This window comes from Pelodiscus sinensis, unplaced genomic scaffold (genome assembly GCF_049634645.1).
Source record: "Pelodiscus sinensis isolate JC-2024 unplaced genomic scaffold, ASM4963464v1 ctg72, whole genome shotgun sequence".
NCBI lineage: Eukaryota > Metazoa > Chordata > Testudines > Trionychidae > Pelodiscus > Pelodiscus sinensis.
Window position 1 is genome coordinate 370,274 of NW_027465834.1, and position 19,321 is coordinate 389,594.

Below are 19,321 nucleotides of genomic sequence, written 5' to 3' on the forward strand. Positions count from 1 at the left end.
CTGGGGATAGAACAAGAAGCAATGGGCTTAAACTGCAGCAACGAAGGTTTAGGTTGGACATTAGGAAAAAGTTCCTAACTGTCAGGGTAGTCAAACACTGGAATAAATTGCCCAGAGAGGTTGTGGAATATCCATCTGTGGAGATATTGAAGAGTAGGTTAGATAAATGTCTATCAGTGATGGTCTAGACAGTATTTGGTCCTGCCATGAGGGCAGGGGACTGGACTCGATGACCTCTTGAGGTCCCTTCCAGTCCTAGTATTCTATGATTCTATTGACAGAATCTCGTCCACATTTTAGTAACTGTAGACTGTAATCAAGTCTCCCCATAACATTCTGTTTGACAAGCTAAATAGATTGAGCTGCATTAGCCTCTCAGGCTATGTCTACACTACCAGGTTATTGCAAAATAAGTTATTTCAAAATAACTCCTAAAATAATTATTTCAGAATAAGCTTATTGCCCTTCACAAGTAGGAGTTGTTATTTTTAAACTAGCCAAGTAGCCCATCATAAGATGGGATTTTCAGGTCTCTCCTCCACTTTGGTCTTCTCTCCTGAGCCTCCAGTCTCTGGCTCCCTCTCTCTCTCTCTCGTCCTACTGCCTCCCCCCCCCCAGCTCTCCTTCGCCTTCTGCCTCTCTCTCCATCTCTTTCTTTCTTTTCTCCTCCACCTGCCTCTCACTCTCCCTTTCTCTTCTCCTCCTCCTCCTGTCTCTCTCTCTCCCCTCCGTCTCTCCCTGCCCCCCTTCTCCTTGCCCTTCCCCTCCTGCCGTGGTGTTTGGCTGAGTGCTGCCTGCTCATCCGGGCTGCCGCGAGGCCAGGGGGTGGGGCCGTGTACATCACCAACCCGCCCCCCCTTCCCGTCCCGCCATGGGGAGCCCAAACGGCTCCTTGCACTGCTGGTTCCCCCGGCGGCCCGGATTAGGGGTGCAGCACTCAACTGAGCTCCCCGGCAGGAGGGGACGGGGGGCGGGGTGCTGACGTACATGGCCAGGGGGCGTGGCCGTGTACGTCAGCGTTACAGACTCACAGACACTGGGCTACTATATATATGATAACAAGCCCCTTATTTTGAAATAACAGGCTTGATAGTGTGGACGCTCACCTTGTTATTTCAAAATAAGAGGAGTTAGTTTGAAATAACTCCCCAGTGTAGGCATGCCCTCAATGAGGCAGAGTTTCCAGGCTTTTAATCATTCTAGTGGCTCTTTATTGTGCCCTTTCCAATTTGTCAATTTTTTTTAAAACTTCGGGGGGTAGTCGAGTTAGTCTGTACAGGATAAACTTAAAAAACAACAAATTGTCTGGTAGCACTTTAAAGACTAACAAAACATGTAGACGGTATCGTGAGCTTTTGTGGGCACAGCCCACAATTTATTGTTTTTTAAGTTTAATTTTTTTTAAGACAGTATATCAGAAGTGCACACAATGTTGCATCAGGAGTTGAGTCTGGGATGCGCTTTTAGCAGACAATCATCCAGGTAAGGAACTATTACAGTATCATGTCCTGCTTTCTGAGGTAAGCTGTTGACTGCTAGGATACTCAAGGAGCTGATAGAGGAGGTATCTGAGCCTTTAGCTATGATCTTTGAAAAATCATGGCAGACAGGGGAGATTCCAGAAGACTGGAAAAGGGCAAATATTGTGCCCATCTATAAAAAGGGGAATAAGAACAACCCAGGAAACTACAGACCGGTCAGTTTAATGTCTGTCCCAGGGAAGATAATGGAGCAGGTAATTAAGGAAATCATATGCAAACACTTGGAAGGTAATAAAGTGATAGGGAATAGCCAGCATGGGTTTGTGAAGAACAAGTCATGCCAAACTAATCTGATAGCTTTCTTTGATAAGATAACGAGCCTTGTGGATAAGGGAGAAGCGGTGGATGTCATATACCTAGACTTTAGTAAGGCATTTGATACGGTCTTGCATGATATTCTTATTGATAAACTAGGCAAATATAACTTAGATAGGGCCACGATAAGGTGGGGGCATAATTGGCTGGATAACCGTAGTCAGAGAGTTGTTGTTAACGGTTCTAAATCCTGCTGGAAAGGGATAACAAGTGGAGTTCCGCAAGGGTCTGTTTTGGGACCCGTACTGTTCAATATCTTCATCAATGATGTAGATATTGGGATAGAGAGTACGCTTATTAAGTTTGCAGATGATACCAATCTGGGTGGGGTTGCAACTTCTTTGGAGGATAGGGACATAATTCAAAATGACCTTAGCAAGTTAGAGAAATGGTCAGAGGTAAACAGGATGAGGTTTAATAAAGAGAAATGCAAAGTGCTCCACTTAGGAAGGAACAATCAGTTCCATATATACAAGATGGGAAGCGACTGTCTAGGAAGGAGCATGGCGGAAAGGGATCTAGAGGTCATAGTGGACCACAAGTTGAATATGAGTCAACAGTGTGATGCTGTTGCAAAAAAAGCAAATATGATTCTAGGTTGTATCAACAGGTGTGTTGTAAGCAAAACTCGTGAAGTCATTCTGCCGCTCTACTCTGCACTAGTTAGGCCTCAGCTGGAGTACTGTGTCCAGTTCTGGGCGCCACATTTCAAGAAAGATGTGGAGAAATTGGAAAGGGTACAGAGAAGAGCGACAAGAATGATTAAAGGTTTAGAGAACATGACCTATGAAGCCAGGCTTCATGAACTGGGCTTGTTTAGTTTGGAAAAAAGAAGATTAAGGGGGGACATGATAGCGTTTTTCAAATATCTAAAAGGGTGTCACAAGGAGAAAGGCGAAAATTTGTTCCTCTTGGTTACTGAGGACAGGACAAGGAGTAATGGGCTTAAAGTGCAGCAGGGGAGGTTTAGATTGGACATTAGGAAAAATTTCCTAACTGTCAGGGTGGTCAAATATTGGAATAAATTGCCAAGGGAGGTGGTGGAATCTCCCTCTCTGGAGATATTTAAGAACAGGTTAGATAGACATCTGTCAGGGATGGTGTAGACGGAGCTTGGTCCTGCCTTGAGGGCGGGGGGCTGGACTCGATGACCTCTCGAGGTCTCTTCCAGTCCTATTATTCTATGATTCTATGATTTTTGAGAATACTCTCGGAGGAGCAGATAGGCCAAATGGTAGCACTTTGTATTGGTAATGATTGAAACCTAAGACAAAATGGAGAAAATCTCTATGAGCTGTGTGAATGGAAATGTTTTCTTATTACCCTCTATATCTCTAGCTACACTGAGCTTGTTCTGTGCCTTCATCTTTCTAATCTTGCCCCTACATACTTGCATTATTTGCTTATATTTATCCTTTGTAATTTGATCTAGTTTCTACTTTTTAATGAGTCCTTTTTGATTTTCAGATCATGTAAAGCCAAGGTGGTCTTTCCTACAAAGTGGAATGGTTTGCTTTTGGGTCCGTAATAATATCCCTTTGAAAAACTGCCTACTGTACAGTAATTCCTCATTTAATACATGCCCGCTTAAGACATTTTCACGATAGCACAATTTTTTTTTTTTACATAACGTTTTTTGAATTACACGACCGTCCCCAGAATAACACAATTTCCCCAGTTGGCCCATTCCCGGCAGCTGCGTAGGGCTTCCCCCACCGCCCTGCAAAGCAGTGGAGGGTTCGCCACTCGCCGTGCTGTTCCCCGCTGATGACTCCTCACTGGACGCCTTGCCCCCTCTCCTTTGCCCCCATTTGCAGGCCAGCGGCTGGGTTTCCCTAGCTGGCCCATCGTCGGTGGCTGTGCAGGGCTTCCCCCACCTCCCTGCAAAGCGGCAGAGAGTTCACTGCTTACTGCGCCATTCCCCGCCGAACCCCCCTCGCCGGACGCAGTGCGGGTCTCGGCAGACCCGTCACAGGGGCATACTCCCAATCCAATCTCCCTCCCCTTTCCTTCCCCAGAGCCAAACACCTGCCCTTCCTGCTGTAACCCAGACCCCTTTCTCCCTCAACCTTATGTCCCGGTCCCAACAGACACCACCGCTTGAAATGCAATCCCCACCTTTTCCATTATTTTCAATGAGAAAACTGACCCTGCATAACACGTTTTCACTTAACACGATCATTTTCTGAAACATATCTATAGTGTTAAATGAGGAATTACTGTATCCAGTTGTTTTTCCTCTTAGTTTTGCTTCCCATGGGACTTTACCTACCATCTCTCAGAGTTTACTAAAATCTGCCTTCCTTTTAGCAGGGCGGGCAAATAATTTTTGATGGGGGGGGGGGGGGAATTTAGTAAGTGGTCACTTGCTGCAATTTTCTATAATATTAATGGAGGGAGTTTGGAGTCTGGGGTAGAGTTTGGATACATATGGGACCTCTGGGTAAGGGATTGGGGTGCAGAAGGAGCTGTAGGTTCTTGGAAGGAGTTTTGGTTCAAGCAGTGTTCTGATCTGGGGCAGGAGGTGTTGGAGATGCAGGAGAAGGTTGTAACCTGGGGCAGGGGTAGGGAAGATTTGGGTACAGTAGGGGGGTTATGACCTGGGAAGGGTGCCCATTAGAGGCTCTGCTTGGGAAATCCTTACCATAGGTGGTTCCCGGCCAGCAGGATCGTCAGGCAAGCTCCCTGGCTGCTGCTGTATCTCTGTGTGGCAAGCCCTTCGCGGTGGAGGGAGGTAAGGGGTCTCTGCTTGCACCCACAAACACTACACCAGCATCTTCCATTGGCCAGTTCCCCCCTCTTCCCAAGGGGCAATGTTGCAGAGACACACACATGCTGGCCATAGCAGTTGGCTGCTTAGAATGACATTTGGGGCTGCAGCAGCCAGACTCCTGCCAGAGGATTCTGCTGGGCTTTGGTGAGCCGGATCCAGCCCGAGGGTTGTATTTTGCACATCCCTGCTTTAAGGTGACAGGGTCTAGATTCTCACTGAGAAAGTGAAGGGCAACTTGATCTCAGTTTATAAGTACCTACATGGGAAACAGAAATTTGATAATAAAGGGATCTTCTGCCTAACCTACAAAGGTCTAACAAGATCCAACTGGTGGAAGTTGAAGTTAGACAATTTCAGACTGGAAACAAAGGTTCACATGTTGGACAGTGGAACAGCGGACCTGTGGTGGGGATAGATTATCTACTGACCATTTTTAAATCAAGACTGGATGCTTTTCTAGAATATAAGGAAACTGGCATTCTTTTGGGACAGTTCTCCAGCCCATGATAGGAGATCAGACTAGATGATCATAGTGATCCTTTTTGACCTTAGAATTTATGACTACTCACTAACCCATTCTGTCTCACAAGCCTGCACCCCTTCATCACTGTTCTGCTCTTTCCCTTACAGGGTACCTGTGCAAAGGACCCTTTTCATCATTCCCCTCTAAGTACATTACCCATTTACACATCTCAACCTCCTCCATACAGCCTGTCCCTGCTCCAGGCAATACCGCCTGTATGGCGCCTTCTTCAGTCTGATCCCCCAATGCAGGACCCAGACACAGCATCTCCTTCCCACCCAATATGGCACCTCCTCAAGCAATACCCATGCTCACCATCCTCCATCTCCAGCTCCTATCCAGGTGCACATGTGGATGGATGGAGCATTCACATCATCAAGCATCCACCATCTTACCTCCAGTTCCATCCATCCCTATATGCAGAATCCACATCAAGTGCCCGCCAACTCAGGTCCCCATATCTAACATCCCCTCCAGCTCATGTACTGCAGTTACTATACATCATTCATGAATCAATCTAATCCTCAATACTGGATCTTTCTGATTTATGGAGACATCAGAGTCCCCCGTCTGTCCCTCTGGGATGTGTCTAGAGACAGGTCAGGACTGTGGGTAGAGCACCGGATCAGGGGTGTGTCTAGGGCACCAGCCTTAGTATCTCAGTCCACGGACAAAGCTGATGCACTGTGCTTGCATACCTTGTGAAGCCCACCATCAGAGTCCTGGCAGAAGAAAAGCAGTGGGTGCATTACCTGTATGAGAGGGTGTAGCCAGGTCTGCTTTGACTGATTCGAACCAAGAAGCAGCCCAGAGGTTTCTCCATCAGCAAATTCTCAGCTTCCCTGGGAGCAAACAGGAAAGATTTTAATCCAAGAGTCAACAATAAAACCTGTGTAAAAAGGAAAGCCCATTCCTTTTTCACATCCTGTAGCACCTTCTCCATGATGCAGCCAACACTCACTCTCATCACATCCCCTTCACTCCAGGCGCATTGTAACATTGCAAATACTTCCCCAGACTTGAGGAAGATCTCTGTGTAAATCTAAAGCTTGTCTCACCAACAAAAGTTAGTCCAATGAGAGATCTCACCCACAGTGCTGCTGAGACAAGACTGTCAGGGAATACAGTGTGGGTTTTTGGAGGAAATTAGTCTCTCTATCCTGGAACTGACAAAGGTGTCTGAGAGCTAGAGCCTGAAATGGCTGGTGAATTGTTCTGGATCAGAGGTGGGCAAAAAGGCCTCAGTGAGCCTGATCTGACCCGCCAAGTGGGTTGATCCAACCTGCAGAGTCCCTGACACTCCCCCGCCCCCAGGTCAATCAAGGCCTGGGGGTTGGGGAAGCGCGCAAAGTCTCCTCTTGCTCTACAAGGGGCTCTGCACTTAAAGTCAACCACCAGCTGCTGTTCAGCTGGAGATTGACTCTGAGCGCAGTGCTCTCTTGCAGGGCGGGGGTAGGGAGCGAGAGACTTTGTGTGCTCCCCCTCCCCCAGGCCCTGATTGACCTGGGGGCAGGGCGGAGAGTGCACGAAATCTCCTCCCACCGTTAGCGGCTCTCTCGGGGAAGGGGGGGGGCAAAGACTTCATGCACTCACCCACCCCCAGATCAATCAGGGTCTCTGGGTGGGGAAGCAGGAAGTGTCCTAGCCCGAGCCCTTCTGCCTGAGGCCCTGCCCCTTCTGGGGCGGCCTGGGGCCACTTCAAAAATTTCCGAAGTGGCCCCTGGTCAAAAATTATTGCCTACCCCTGCTGTGGATTCACCAGAATGGACAATGTTTTAGACTTTATTATTGTATGCTAGTGTAAGGATTTCCATGCTGGATTCCAACTGACAAGTATATTCATATATATGCTTTGAAAAGGCTAATAATGTCACTGCAAACACTTGCTGATATGCATTAATCTCTGAAAATTGTCCAAGTCATTATCAGGAGTCCATTTCACCCAGGTTTGCAGAGCTCACAGCATCAAATTGGAGTGCAGAGCCGCAGGGTTCTGCCTAGGAGGCTGTGAGGCTGCAGAACCTACCCCAAAGGAAAGGTAGGACTTCTTGAGGGACTGGCCCACTGAAGGGGACTGCTTAAAGGATAGATGTAGCACAGATCCCAGGGATCTGTGATGAGTATTGCTGCATTGAACTACATATACAGGGTTAAAATCCCCCCCCCCACTCCTCTCTCTACACATCCCAGGATCCCTTTTTGTCACAGCATCATATTCATCATTCAGTTGCTATTGCCCTGCAACTTCTAAATCATTTAAAGAGTTGCTGCTTCCCATGACACGGCCCTTCATTCTGTAGGTATGGCCTGCATTCCTTCATCCTAGATAATATAATGTTGCATTTAATTGTACTGAAACAGTTTCATTCTAAATGGGTGCAGCTTACCAAACAGTCCAGAGTTACACAGCTGCCTTGTCTTCTGGGACCCAAAAGACTTGCCAGGCCCCTGGGCAACTGAGGGGAGGGGCACTCCACATTGTTGGAAGGGATGGGATCTCTGGCACAAGGGGGGTGGCCTTGAATGGGAAGGGGCAGGTCTAGGGTCACCCACTGTTTGCACCTCCCAGAGTGCACTGTGCAGTTCCCCGTTCCCAGGCAATTTAAAAGACCTGGGGCTGGACTGGAATATGCTTTAAAGCAGAAGGGCTTTGGGCCTTCTGCCCAGCTCCCTGAGAAACCAGTCCATGCTCTCTCCAGGCACCCTAACCCCTACACACACACACAGGTTCTATAAGGACACACCAGCCTCTGCCTGCACAGCACAGCACAGCACAGCACAGTCCCTTGGTAGGCTGCATGCTCTTAGGAAGCTCACCTCCTGCTGATCATCCCATGCAGCCAGCCAGGAAAGGCTCCATTGTCCTGCATAACCTTCTGGGCCTGTGTGTCTCTGAACCAGCGAAGAGTTGCTCCCCTCTTCATTTGTCTCATTTCTTCTTCTTCTCCTGCCTGCCTCTCTGTCCCTAACACAGGACAGGGCCTGGAGCGCAGAAAATTATCAAAAGGAGTTGACTGAAAACAGGGAAGAGAGAGAGAAAGAAGGTGGTGAAATTGATAGCTTCCTAGACCAGCAAGCTACTGTTATCATCTAGTCCTAGGGTGGAGAATCTAACGCCCGGGTGCCAGATCCAGCCCCTAGCTTGCCTGGAGCCAGCCCCCACAACATAGAGAATATCTTATTGCCTCTGTATAAATCCATGATATGCACACATCTTGAATACTGCATACAGATGTGGTCACCTCATCTAAAAAAAATACCTTAGCTCTGGAAAAAGTTCAGAAAAGGGTAAAAAATGATTAGGAATATGGAATGGCTGCCATATGAAAGATTAATAAAACTGAAATATTTCATCTTAGAAAAAAGGAGACGAAGGGGAGATATGATAGAAATTTATAAAATCATAGTGGTGTGGAGAAAGTGAATAAGGAAAAGTTATTTACTTGTTCCAATAACATAAGAACTAGGAAATGGTCCGGTAGCACTTTATAGACTAACAAAACATGTTGATGGTATCATGAGCTTTCGTGGGCACAGCTGACCAGATCTTCTTCAGATGACTGGAGTTATGATTAGAGGATAAGGAAACTCAAAATAAATAGGAGAAGGGAAGGGGTTGGGGGGGCTGAGAGGGGGGCGAAAGATGTTCTGTCGCCTACCCTCCTACCTCTATGCATAAAGTATCAGGAGAAAGGATGCTAAACCTGAGTAGTTAAAGATCAAAGTCAGTGGATGGATAATGCAGGAAGAACTAGGGGTCACCAAATGAAATTAATAGGTAGCAGGTTTAAAACAAACAAAAGGAAATATTTCTTCATGCAATGCATAGTCAACCTGTGGAACTCCTCGCAAAAGGATGTTGTGAAGGCCAGGGCTTTAACAGGGTTCAAAAAAAGAACTAGATAAATTTATGGAGATTAGCTCCCTCAATGGCTTTTAGCCAGGATGGGTAGAAATGGTGTTCCTAGCATGTTTGCCAGTGGCTGGGAATGGATTACAGGGGAGAGATTACCTGATGATTACTCTTCTGTTCATTCCCTCTGGGGCATCTGGCATTGATTACTGTCAGAAGTTAGGATACTGGGCTAGATGGACCTTTGGTCTAACCCAGTGTGGCCATTCTTATGTGCTTATGGATATTAAGAACTAATCCCTGTGAGACTCTAATGGAAACACACCCATTTGATGATGATTCCCTGTTTATCATTAAAAGCGGCAAGGAGTCCTGTGGCACCTTATAGACTAACTGCAGTGTAGGAGCATAAGCTTTCGTGGGCAAAGACCCACTTTGTCAGATGCATGCGTCTGACGAAGTGGGTCTTTGCCCACGAAAGCTTATGCTCCTACACTGCAGTTAGTCTATAAGGTGCCACAGGACTCCTTGCCGCTTTTGCAGATTCAGACTAACACGGCTACCCCTCTGACACCTGTTTATCATTATATTTAGATACCCATTGGTTAGCTACTTTTGAACTTATTTAATGTGTACCATGTTTATTTTATTTCCTTCAAGATTTTTTAAATCAAAATGTTATAATTCTGATGCACTGCAGACATTTACATGATCGTACATCAATACTAGTACCTTTACCAATCAAACTTGCAAGCTCATCAAAGAAGAAACCAGGTTAGTTTGACAGGAGCTATTTTCCATAAATCCATGTTGATTTGCATTAATTACATTACCTTCCTTTAACTCTTTATTAATGCAGTCCTGTCTCAGCAGTTTCATGATCTTTTCCTGGATCAATGTCTGAATGATAGGCTTATAATTATCAGTGTCATGCCATTTACCCTTTCTACAACTAGTACAACACTAGCTTCCTTCCAGCCTCTTGGAACTTCCCCAGTGCTCTAAGACTCATTGAAAATCAACAGTGGAGACAGGAACAAGAGAGGGAGGAAAACTTACAGTTGTCTCCTTTAAAGGATTTACCAGATTTGGTTTATTTAAACTCACAATATTAAACATAAATTCCTCTTCCTTCCTGGTTACATGGACGAGGAGTATGGTTCTCCCTGGATCACATGGAGGGAATGTGCAGACACGTGGGCGCCCCCAAGATCGCATATTGGGATGTCCCCGGGAATCTGACCCTAGGCAGTGCCAACATGATTACCTCTGTGAGTTTGCTGCGAGGGCGTGGTACTGGTGGCTGTGATAAAGAATCAGCTCCAGCTTGACAACGGGGGAGGGGCTGAGGGCGTTTCCTCCGTGGCACAGGGACTGGTGAAGTGACTGTTCCTGCAGAGAGAGGAGGGAGCAAATGGCATTGTGAATCCAGAGAATGATCCATCTCACCTGGTAACAGAGCCATCACACACCATCACACTTAGGGGTGCCATGAGGAAGGTTCTGCCTCTCCAGCAGGCAGCATGGCAGATGCAGGACAAGGGACTCTGAAGAATATCAATCCATGGAGCTTTCAACTACCCCATCCTACCTGGAGCATGGAAAGGAGTGAGAAGAGGTGGGGTTTCTGCTCTGCTGCCATGTCCTGCACCACATACTATGGCAGAAATGCCAGCTTTGAATAGGAGATGGCATGAAGTCACCTCACACTGATGAGTAAAAGAGGCTGGGAAAGATCTGCTGGCCTGGCTCATCAGAGCCCAAGGCATGTGGGATTTCACAGCTCAGTTCCCAACCTCCGCATTTCCAAGTGGAGAGAGGACCTGGCCTGAGGCAAATGCTGGAGGAGAGTTTTAGAGAACCACTCATATCACCACTTCTAACTAAGGTTCAACAAGGAGAAGTGAAAATGTAACCGACACAGGGCAGATTTGAACCTAGGACCTCAGTATAGAAGCCTCCACAGTTTGAGCTATAAAGCCAACTGTCTCTCAGCTTAGGCTATAGAGCTAACTTGTAATCTTGCTTAGGGATGTAAGAGACTAGTTGACTATCTGATTGTCGACCAGTGATGAGACTAGTCACTTCCCTCTATCCCCTTTCTGCCTCTATCAGAGAGAGGCAGCAAGGTGGGGGAGCAGGAGATGGTGCTGGGGGGAGCCACTTGGGAAGTGCGGGACCAGTGGGGGACCCCTCTCACCCCGTGCTCCCTACGGTGCCTCAGTCTTTGAAATACCCGGTGGGACTTCTCTGCAGGACTTCCTTTTGAAAAGTACAAGATCCCCACCTGGGCTCTTGTACATTTCAAAGGCGGAGGCGCCCTTATAGACTAATCGAATAGTCAATGGAAATCCTATCAACTATTCGATTAGTTAATTAATCTAAATTTAACATCCCTACTCTTGCTGTAACTGGTCTAAGTGCCACTCCATGGGACAGTGAACCACACTAGGTATGTGGGTAACAGAAAGTCCTGCACTTGGGATAGAAGAATCCTAAGCACTGCTACAGGCTGGGGACTGAATGGGTAAGCAGAAGTTCTGCAGAAAAGGACCTGGGGGTTACAGTGGATGAGAAGCTGGAGATGAGTTAACAGTGTGCCCTGGTAGCCAAGAAGGTGAATGGAATATTAGGTTGCAATAGTAGAAGTATTGCCAGAAGATCTGGAGAAGTGACTATTCCCCTGTATTCGGCATTGTTGAGGCCACATCTGGAGTATTGGGTCAAATTCTGGGCCCCCCACTTTAGAAAGGATGTGGACGCATTGGAAAAAGTCCAGCTGAGGGCAATGAAAATGATTATGGGGCTGGAGCACATGACATACGAGAAGAGGCTGAGGGATTTGGGCTTGTTTAGTCTGCAGAAGAGTGAAGGGGGATTTGCTAGCAGCCTTCAGCTACCTGAAGGGGGTTCCAAAGAGGATGGAGAGAGGTTGATCTCAGTGGCAGCAGATGACAGAACGAGAAGTAATGATCTTAAGTTACAGTGCAAGTCTAGATTGGATATTTGGAAAAACTATTTTACTAGGAGGGTGGCGAAGCACTGGGATGGGTTCCCTAGGGAGGTGGTGGAACCTCCATCCCTGTGGATTTTGAAGTCCTGGCTTGACAGAGCCCTGGCTGGGATGATTTAATTGGGGTTGGTTTTGATTTTAGCAGGGGGTTGGACACAATGACTCCTGAGGTCTCTTCCAACCCTAGGATTCTAGCTTTTCCTCTGACTACCCACAGCTCTGATGTGGCATGGAAGAGAGTGAAGCCTAAGGGCTCAGCTACAGCTAAGGGAAAAGGCAGTCAGACCCGGAAGGGTCTTCAGTAGCTGCAAATAGCTACTAAGAGAGCAGCCAGACATGTGGGGTATGGAGATATTGATGAAAGGAGGTGTCAGTGACTTACTCTGGGCCTGGGACTCCAGTTTCAGTTGCCTGTTCCTTTCTCTCTCTGCTTCCTCCTGCAGCTGCTTCTCCCGAGCCCTGTGCTCAGCCACCAGCTCCTGGTAACTCTTTCTGCAGCAGAATGCCTTGTAAGCTGCTCAGAGAGAAGCTACAGTTAGAGCAAGGAACAAGAGCAGGGCAAGAACAGAAGCCTGTAGTATTTGTGTGCCCAATGCAGAGCCATGTCAAAGACTGTGTAAAGATAAAGCTGTACCATGTCTCTCACTAGAGCACATATTGCTCACAAGCCTATTGTTCCGCCAGGGACAGAAGCCAGGCTAGCAGGACAGCAATCACCTGGATCATACACCACTGCCCATCCCTGGGAGGGTAATGCCATTTTCTGGTCTCCCCGTCTGCAAGTGCGTCTCCCCAGATTCCCATGATTTCTTACAATTCATACCAGCATTATAAGTTCATTAACCACCTCTCTTGACATCCACTTTACAGTGAGACTTGCTAGCCTGCACTTGCTCAGCTCTCCTGTCTATGCCCCTCCCTATCCACACACAGACTGCTTTCCTCCTTGTTAAAGGCTTTGACAAGTTCAGTGTTATGTTGTTCATATGATGAACACAAAGAGTCTGAGGTGCCTTAGAGATGGCACTTTATCAGGTTTTCCTGTCTCTAGTATTGAGGGACCTTCAGCGATGAGAGAGAGGTTGGGCAAAGGCCTTTCTCCTATGCTCCCTGTCCTGATATGCACACTGGGTTGGATGAAACTCTCTTGCACCAATACTCACTCTTCTGGATGATTATTGCTGCTTTTTCCAAGTGCTCCATGCTCTTTGCCAGCAGCTCCTGGTGCCAATACTTAAAAAAGAGGCGGGACTTCCTGTGGGGATGGGCTAGAATGAGCTATATGATTCATTCCAGACCAGTGTTCCCTCTAATTTTTTATGTCCCTCTGTGAAATGAATTTTGTTACATGCAGCAATATGGAGATGATGTACATCAGTGGTCTCCAACCTTTTTACACCCAAGATCACTTTTTAAATGTCAGGACAAGCCAAGATCTACCCCATTCCTTCCCCAAGACCCCACCCTATCCTTGAGGCTCCGCTCTCTCTGTTCCCCTTCTCTCCATCACTTGCTATCCCCAGCCGTTATACACCCTCAAGGTACGGCTACACTGCCGCTTTGTTTCAATCCTTTTGTTGGAAGACATTTTTCTGACCTTTGGCCCATCTAGACTGGGCCAAATGTCAGAAAAACCCCTTCTTTTGGAAGCCCCAAAAGAGGGTTGCCAAAAGAGCATGTTTGCCAGAAAAACTCCTGCAGTCTAGCCGTACCCTCCCTGAGTTGAGACAGGAGGTGCAGACTCTGGGGTGTGAATAAGGGATTTCGATGTGGGAAAGGGTGAGCTCTGGGAGGGAATTTGGATGCAGGAGGATGTGGAGAAGGGGATGCTGGCTCAGGGAGGAGGCTCCAGGCTGGGGAGTATTGGGCTCAGGTGGAGGGTTGGAGTGCTGAGCAAGCCACAGGCTTGTGGATGTGAGGGTGCAGGAGTTTGGGTTGGGGTGTGAGAGAGGTGCAGGGCAGGGAGGTTGGGAGTATGATGGGCTCAGGACACAGATTTGCAGTGTGTGGATGGTGCAAGAGTGTTGTGGCAGAAGACTGAGGATGTGGGGATGCAGAAGTTTGGGGATGTGAGAGGTTCAGTACAGGGGGTTCCAGTGTATGATAGGCTCAGATTTGGGGTTGGGATGGGGGGTACAAGAGTGTTATGATGCTGTGGCCAGATGAGGGCATGGCCCCATTTGGGGGCTTGTTGGCCAGGCTTCATTTTTTAAAAAAATACTATGTCAAACACAAAAGATTTCAGCGTTGTCTTTATTTATGAGAGGGGCAGGGAACCTGTTCTGAGTCAGGGATCACTGATCCACAGAAAAGTCAGTCAGGGTCACACAAGTGAGATACAAAAACACAATCCCTCCAAATCCCTCAAGACTCACTAATGTGGCCCCAACCGTGGTGGTGGGGGCAGCGGACAGGGTGCTGGGGCAGGGTGCCAATGGGTGCCGGGACAGAGTACTTGTGGGGATCTGGGTGTGGGGGGAGGGGACAGAGAGTACCTGGGGATACTGCAGCTGCATGCCAAGGCCCAGGAAGTGCGCAGGCTGCTCCCCCATCCCCCAAACAGTGGAGCGGTACCTGAAACGCTGGTCCGTTGCATGCCTGATGCCTTCCTGCACGGGGGGGGAGGAGAGTCCTGGACTGTGCCAGCCCAACCGCTGGGGCAGAGCGCGCTTTGCTCCTCCGCTCCCATGGCAGCGCATGCCATCCGAGCAGCCAGAGCCGGTGCAGTCCCAGAACCCCACCCACTCCCCCATGTGCAGGAAGGCAGCAGGGGAACAACATCTCCAGGGTGCGACAGACCGTAGTTTTAGGTACTGCGCCGGCTGTTGGGGGGAAGGAGGGGAGCAGCCCGCACACTTCTGGGACCTGGTGTGCAGCTGCAGAACTCCCCCCCACCCCACACAAAGCCCATGCTATCTCCTGGAGGTAGCATCAGTGCGGCGTTCATCTTAGGGGGAAGAGGAGCCCGAAAGCTTCATGATCGACTGGTCAAGCTTTCAGGATCAACAAAGTTGATCGTGATCAACGGGCTGGTGACCACGGATGTACATGGACATTCTGTGGCAGGGCTGGGGCCGAGGGTTTTAGAGTGTGGATGGGGATACAAGCTCAGGACTGGGGTGACTTTTTTGAGGTGCAGGAGAGGGCTCCTGGCTGGGGCGAAGGGGTTTGGAGTGCAGGAGTGGGTTCAGTGCAAGAGACTGGGGTGGAGGTGTGGGGTTTGGGCAGGAATTAGGGTACAAGAGGAGATTTAGGGTTGAGATGTGGGGTCTAGGATTGAGCTCAGGTGGTGGAGGGGGTGGGGAAGAGAATTGGTGTGTGGGGTGCTTACCTGGGGCAGATCCAGTTTGGTTTTAGAGGGAGCACAGGTGGCTCGATGCTGCCCCGTGCTCACCTCCAGGTTCTGCCCCTGCAGCTCCCATTGGCCACATGTCCTGTGCTTATTAAGCAACTTCGCAGCTTAAAGGGAACCTTGTTCCAAACCCCATCCTAAACCCTAGAACAGGCCCCTTGTACAGAAAAGGTGCCTTTTATTGCAGAGAGCTGGTCAGGATAATGTCTCCATTCCACACATGCATATTACAGCTTAGACCAGAGTGGGGTACCTTTTTTGGGTCAGCAGCCACTCACCCACAGAATAATCAGTTGAGGGCTGCACACAAGAGAGAAGCCAACCCCCTCCTTCCCAAGACCATCACTGATGTGGTCCCCGACTGAGAAGGAGAAACACCCCCCACCCCCACCCCCCACACACACATCTGCCTTGCACACCAGAGCCTAGGGGGACCCAGTCTCGTAGATTTTGTGTGTTCCAGCCCCATGGTGGGAAAGCAAGAGGCTGGAGCACCAGTACGAGCTCCCCAATGCTGCAGAGGGCAAGATCCAGGCAAGCTGAGGTTCCCCACCTCAGGCTTAGACACATCATGCTCAGTTCAGCCCATAGGCAGCAGCCAACACCTACCCGCATCTCCAGTCTTTCAGTTCTGTACTCTGCAAAATCTCCAAACAACTAAGAAAGGAGGAGAAAAAAAATCAGTAAAAAGTTCCCTTCCATGCAAGGTAGCCAGAGATAGACACCCCTTTGCACTGCATTGCACCTCTTGTGAAAGCTGTCTCCCAACTGCAGGTCTTGCAGAATCACACCTGGGACAGGCTTATGGTGGGGCTTGTTCGCAAATGCCTATTCAGCCCTTGTTTCAGGAGGGCAAATCCCCCAGTGACTGAGATCTAGGCACTTCCTTCTGCAGGGAAAGTCCTACACTAGGGATATAAACGACTAGTCAACTATCCAATAAGCATAAGTTTATCAGGTAGTTGAGTAGTAGTGACTCAACTAGTCACTTCCCCACCCCCATGCTGCCTCTAGAAGAGAAAGGCAGCAAGGGGGGAGGAGCAGGAGCCAGTGCTGGGTGGGGGGCAGGGATGTAGCAGGGAAACAGCGCAAGCGGGGACTGAAACAAGCAGGGACCCATGCAGACAAGTGCTGCTTCACAGCAGCCTCCTCTATTCCTCCTTTCCCCACTGCCTCTGATAGAGGCAACAGGGGCAGAGCAGGTAGCACCTTGAAGACAGTGCTGCGCTTTTAAGCCGGCTCCTCCCAGCATCAGCTCCTGTTCCACCCCCTTGCTGCTCTTGTGCATTCCAAAGGCTAAAGTGCTGCAGTGGAAACACCAGGTCAGCAGGGACTACTTTAGTCCCCACTGGCCCCATGCTCCCTGTGGCTCTCCACCTTGCAGCAAGGGGGTGGAACTAGGGTTGCCAGGTGTCCGGTTTTTGTCCAGTTCGGTAATTGTGCCTTCTGTCTGGTAAAAAAAAAAAAAAAAAAAAAACAGAAAATCCCAGACATGCAAAATGTTTTCCTTGGACAGAAGGTCGGAGGGGACATTTTCCCCCTGCTGCATCTGGAGGGGGAGGTAAGAACGTGGGAATTTAAAGACTCATAGAATCATAGAATAATAGGACTGGAAGGGACCTCGAGAGGTCATCGAGTCCAGCCCCTCGCCCTCAAGGCAGGACCAAGCTCCGTCTACACCATCCCTGACAGATGTCTATCTAACCTGTTCTTAAATATCTCCAGAGAGGGAGATTCCACCACCTCCCTTGGCAATTTATTCCAAAATTTGACTCCGCAACCTTTTTTTGGCTCCACAAGATTGGTCTCACTTTTTTTTTTTTTTTTTGTTCATCCAATTTTTCTCCAGACACTCTGTGCCCAGTTCCTGCACAGCCACCAGCCTCTAGGCGGGGGAAGCATTCACCGCCCGGTTCCTGAGCAGCAGGATGAGCGCTCCCCATGCCCCTTCCTATGGCTGTGGAGGAATCGGGCAGTGAGCACTCCCCCGCCTGGAGGCTGTGCAGGAACCGGGTGGGGGAGCTCTCACCACCTGGAGGCTGCGGAGGAACCAGGCGGTGAGTAAAAAAAATTTTGTATACCCCGCACCCGAGTATACCCCACAGGGGGGAGTGTGGGGTTTGTAAAAATGAATATAACCCACAGGTTATATTTCCTAAATTACAGTACTAGTGTCTACAAGCCCTCAGTTTCATCTCACTACCACTAGATCACTCCTTGAGCCCCTGAAGTAATTTCAGAACAAGAACATACAAACGACCATATTGGGTCAGACCAAAGATCCATCTAGCCCAGTATCCTGTCTTCCACTAGTGGCCAATACCAGGTGCCCCAGAGGGAATGAACAGAACAGGGGAATCATCAGTTGATCCTTCCCCTGTTGCCCATTCCCAGCTTCTGAAACAGAAGCTAGGGTCACCATTACTGCCCATCTTTGCTAATAACCATTGATGGACATGTCCTCCAAGAATTTATGGACTCTTTTTTGAACCCTGTTATATAGTCTTTGATTTCAGAACATTCTCTGCATTTCTCTACCTGAATTACATTTGCACTCTATATACATTTGTATCTGAATGGATTATTCCAAATATGGCACAGAGAGGAACTCTTCCCTTCCCATTTGGCATTATCTTCATGTTTCATTAATAGATTCCATAAGGGGTGGAGGAGCACTTACTCCCAGACTCCACGGTAGGGAGGTGCTCATTTCCTGGTCTCCCCTTATCCCAAACTGAATAAAAGGGTGTGACGGCGCGTTGGGGGTCCCCCGTCTCCTGCACCCCGAAATGGCACAAACAGACTGCCCCAGCCGGTGGAATAGAGGAAGTTTATTGCCTCTCCAGGATACTGCACAGCACAGATGGAATCTGGTCACAGAGCTGGGCTAGTATGCCTCAGGCCCCCTTGAGATGGGGAAGACTGGGCCCCTAAATTCCAGCCCCTTTCCCTAGGCTGTCTCCTCCATGCTCCCAGACACCAACTAAACTCACTCTCTTCCAGCCCTGCCCCCCAGCCAGGGCAGCCTCCACCTTCCTTTGTTCCTCTCCATGGGGGGTATCTGGTTCAACCAGTTTGGCATCACCTTTGCATAGTGAGGTTTTCCCTGCTGGGTCTTGCTCCAGACAGCAGAGGTCACCACAGCCCAGAGGTCACCACAGCCCAGCAAGTACCCCCACTACGTCACAAAGGGTTCTGAGTAACTGAGTGTCACACTTTTGTAATGAGCCATAATTGTATGTGGTTAGGCAGGCAGGGTGGGAGAAGCACCTGTTTCACTTGGGGGAAGCAGGAAGTGCTAGGCACTATGACACAGCAGGCAGAATGGGTTGGTCTGTATAAAAAAAATGATGGGGTGACATACCATCAAGAGACTCTGGTGGGGTGCACTTCCCATCCCCATATCACTAGTATGTTTTGCCTGTTTTGACTTTAAGTTGTTGGAGCAGGGACTACCTTCTCTCTCAAATCTGGGTGATACCCAATACACTTGGAGGCACTTAATAATATAAACATTATAATCAATAAAAACATATTCCTTTCCTCAGATATTCAATTCAGAAGCATCCCAGAATAACAATCTCAAAACACCATGGCATGACATACAAGTAAATTGTCAATCAAAATGTAATAAACACGAACTGTTAAGTCAGCAACAAGTCAGAAAGGCAAATAAGTAGCAGCAGATCTTAAATAACAACACATATGATCACTGAGTACAAGGAGAAGAAACAAGGAAAAGAACAAGATCAGGGAGTATGAAGCGGAAAGGCAACATACACACACACCCATCTTCACAATTTCCTTCTCTTCTCCTCAAAAGTTCAGCAATACTTTGCTAGAGGCACCAGGTAATCCCAGAGTCATAATTTATACCTTTGATTTAGTTCAGGAAGTGGATGCTATTACTGTAGCACTGTTCTTCCAAATGGCCACAACCCCGTCATATGC

At 48.4% G+C, this 19,321-nt stretch overlaps 1 protein-coding gene across 10 annotated transcripts in view; it reads right to left on the reverse strand.

Moving 5' to 3' along the window:
* LOC102461674 (myosin-IIIb-like) overlaps positions 1-19,321 on the reverse strand; it is a 181,584-nt gene that overhangs the window by 12,717 nt on the left and 149,546 nt on the right. For all 10 annotated transcript variants that reach the window (XR_012898732.1, XM_075914719.1, XM_075914716.1 and 7 more), the window contains 6 exons: positions 15,980-16,027; positions 13,182-13,273; positions 12,401-12,532; positions 10,273-10,397; positions 7,970-8,166; positions 5,905-5,994 (listed from right to left, as the gene is read on the reverse strand). Coding sequence is in view for 9 of the 10 variants with exons in the window: in XM_075914719.1 (XP_075770834.1) it covers positions 5,905-5,994; positions 7,970-8,166; positions 10,273-10,397; positions 12,401-12,532; positions 13,182-13,273; positions 15,980-16,027 (684 nt within the window). In the remaining variant the exon portion in view is untranslated. The remainder of the gene's footprint in view (positions 1-5,904; positions 5,995-7,969; positions 8,167-10,272; positions 10,398-12,400; positions 12,533-13,181; positions 13,274-15,979; positions 16,028-19,321) is intronic.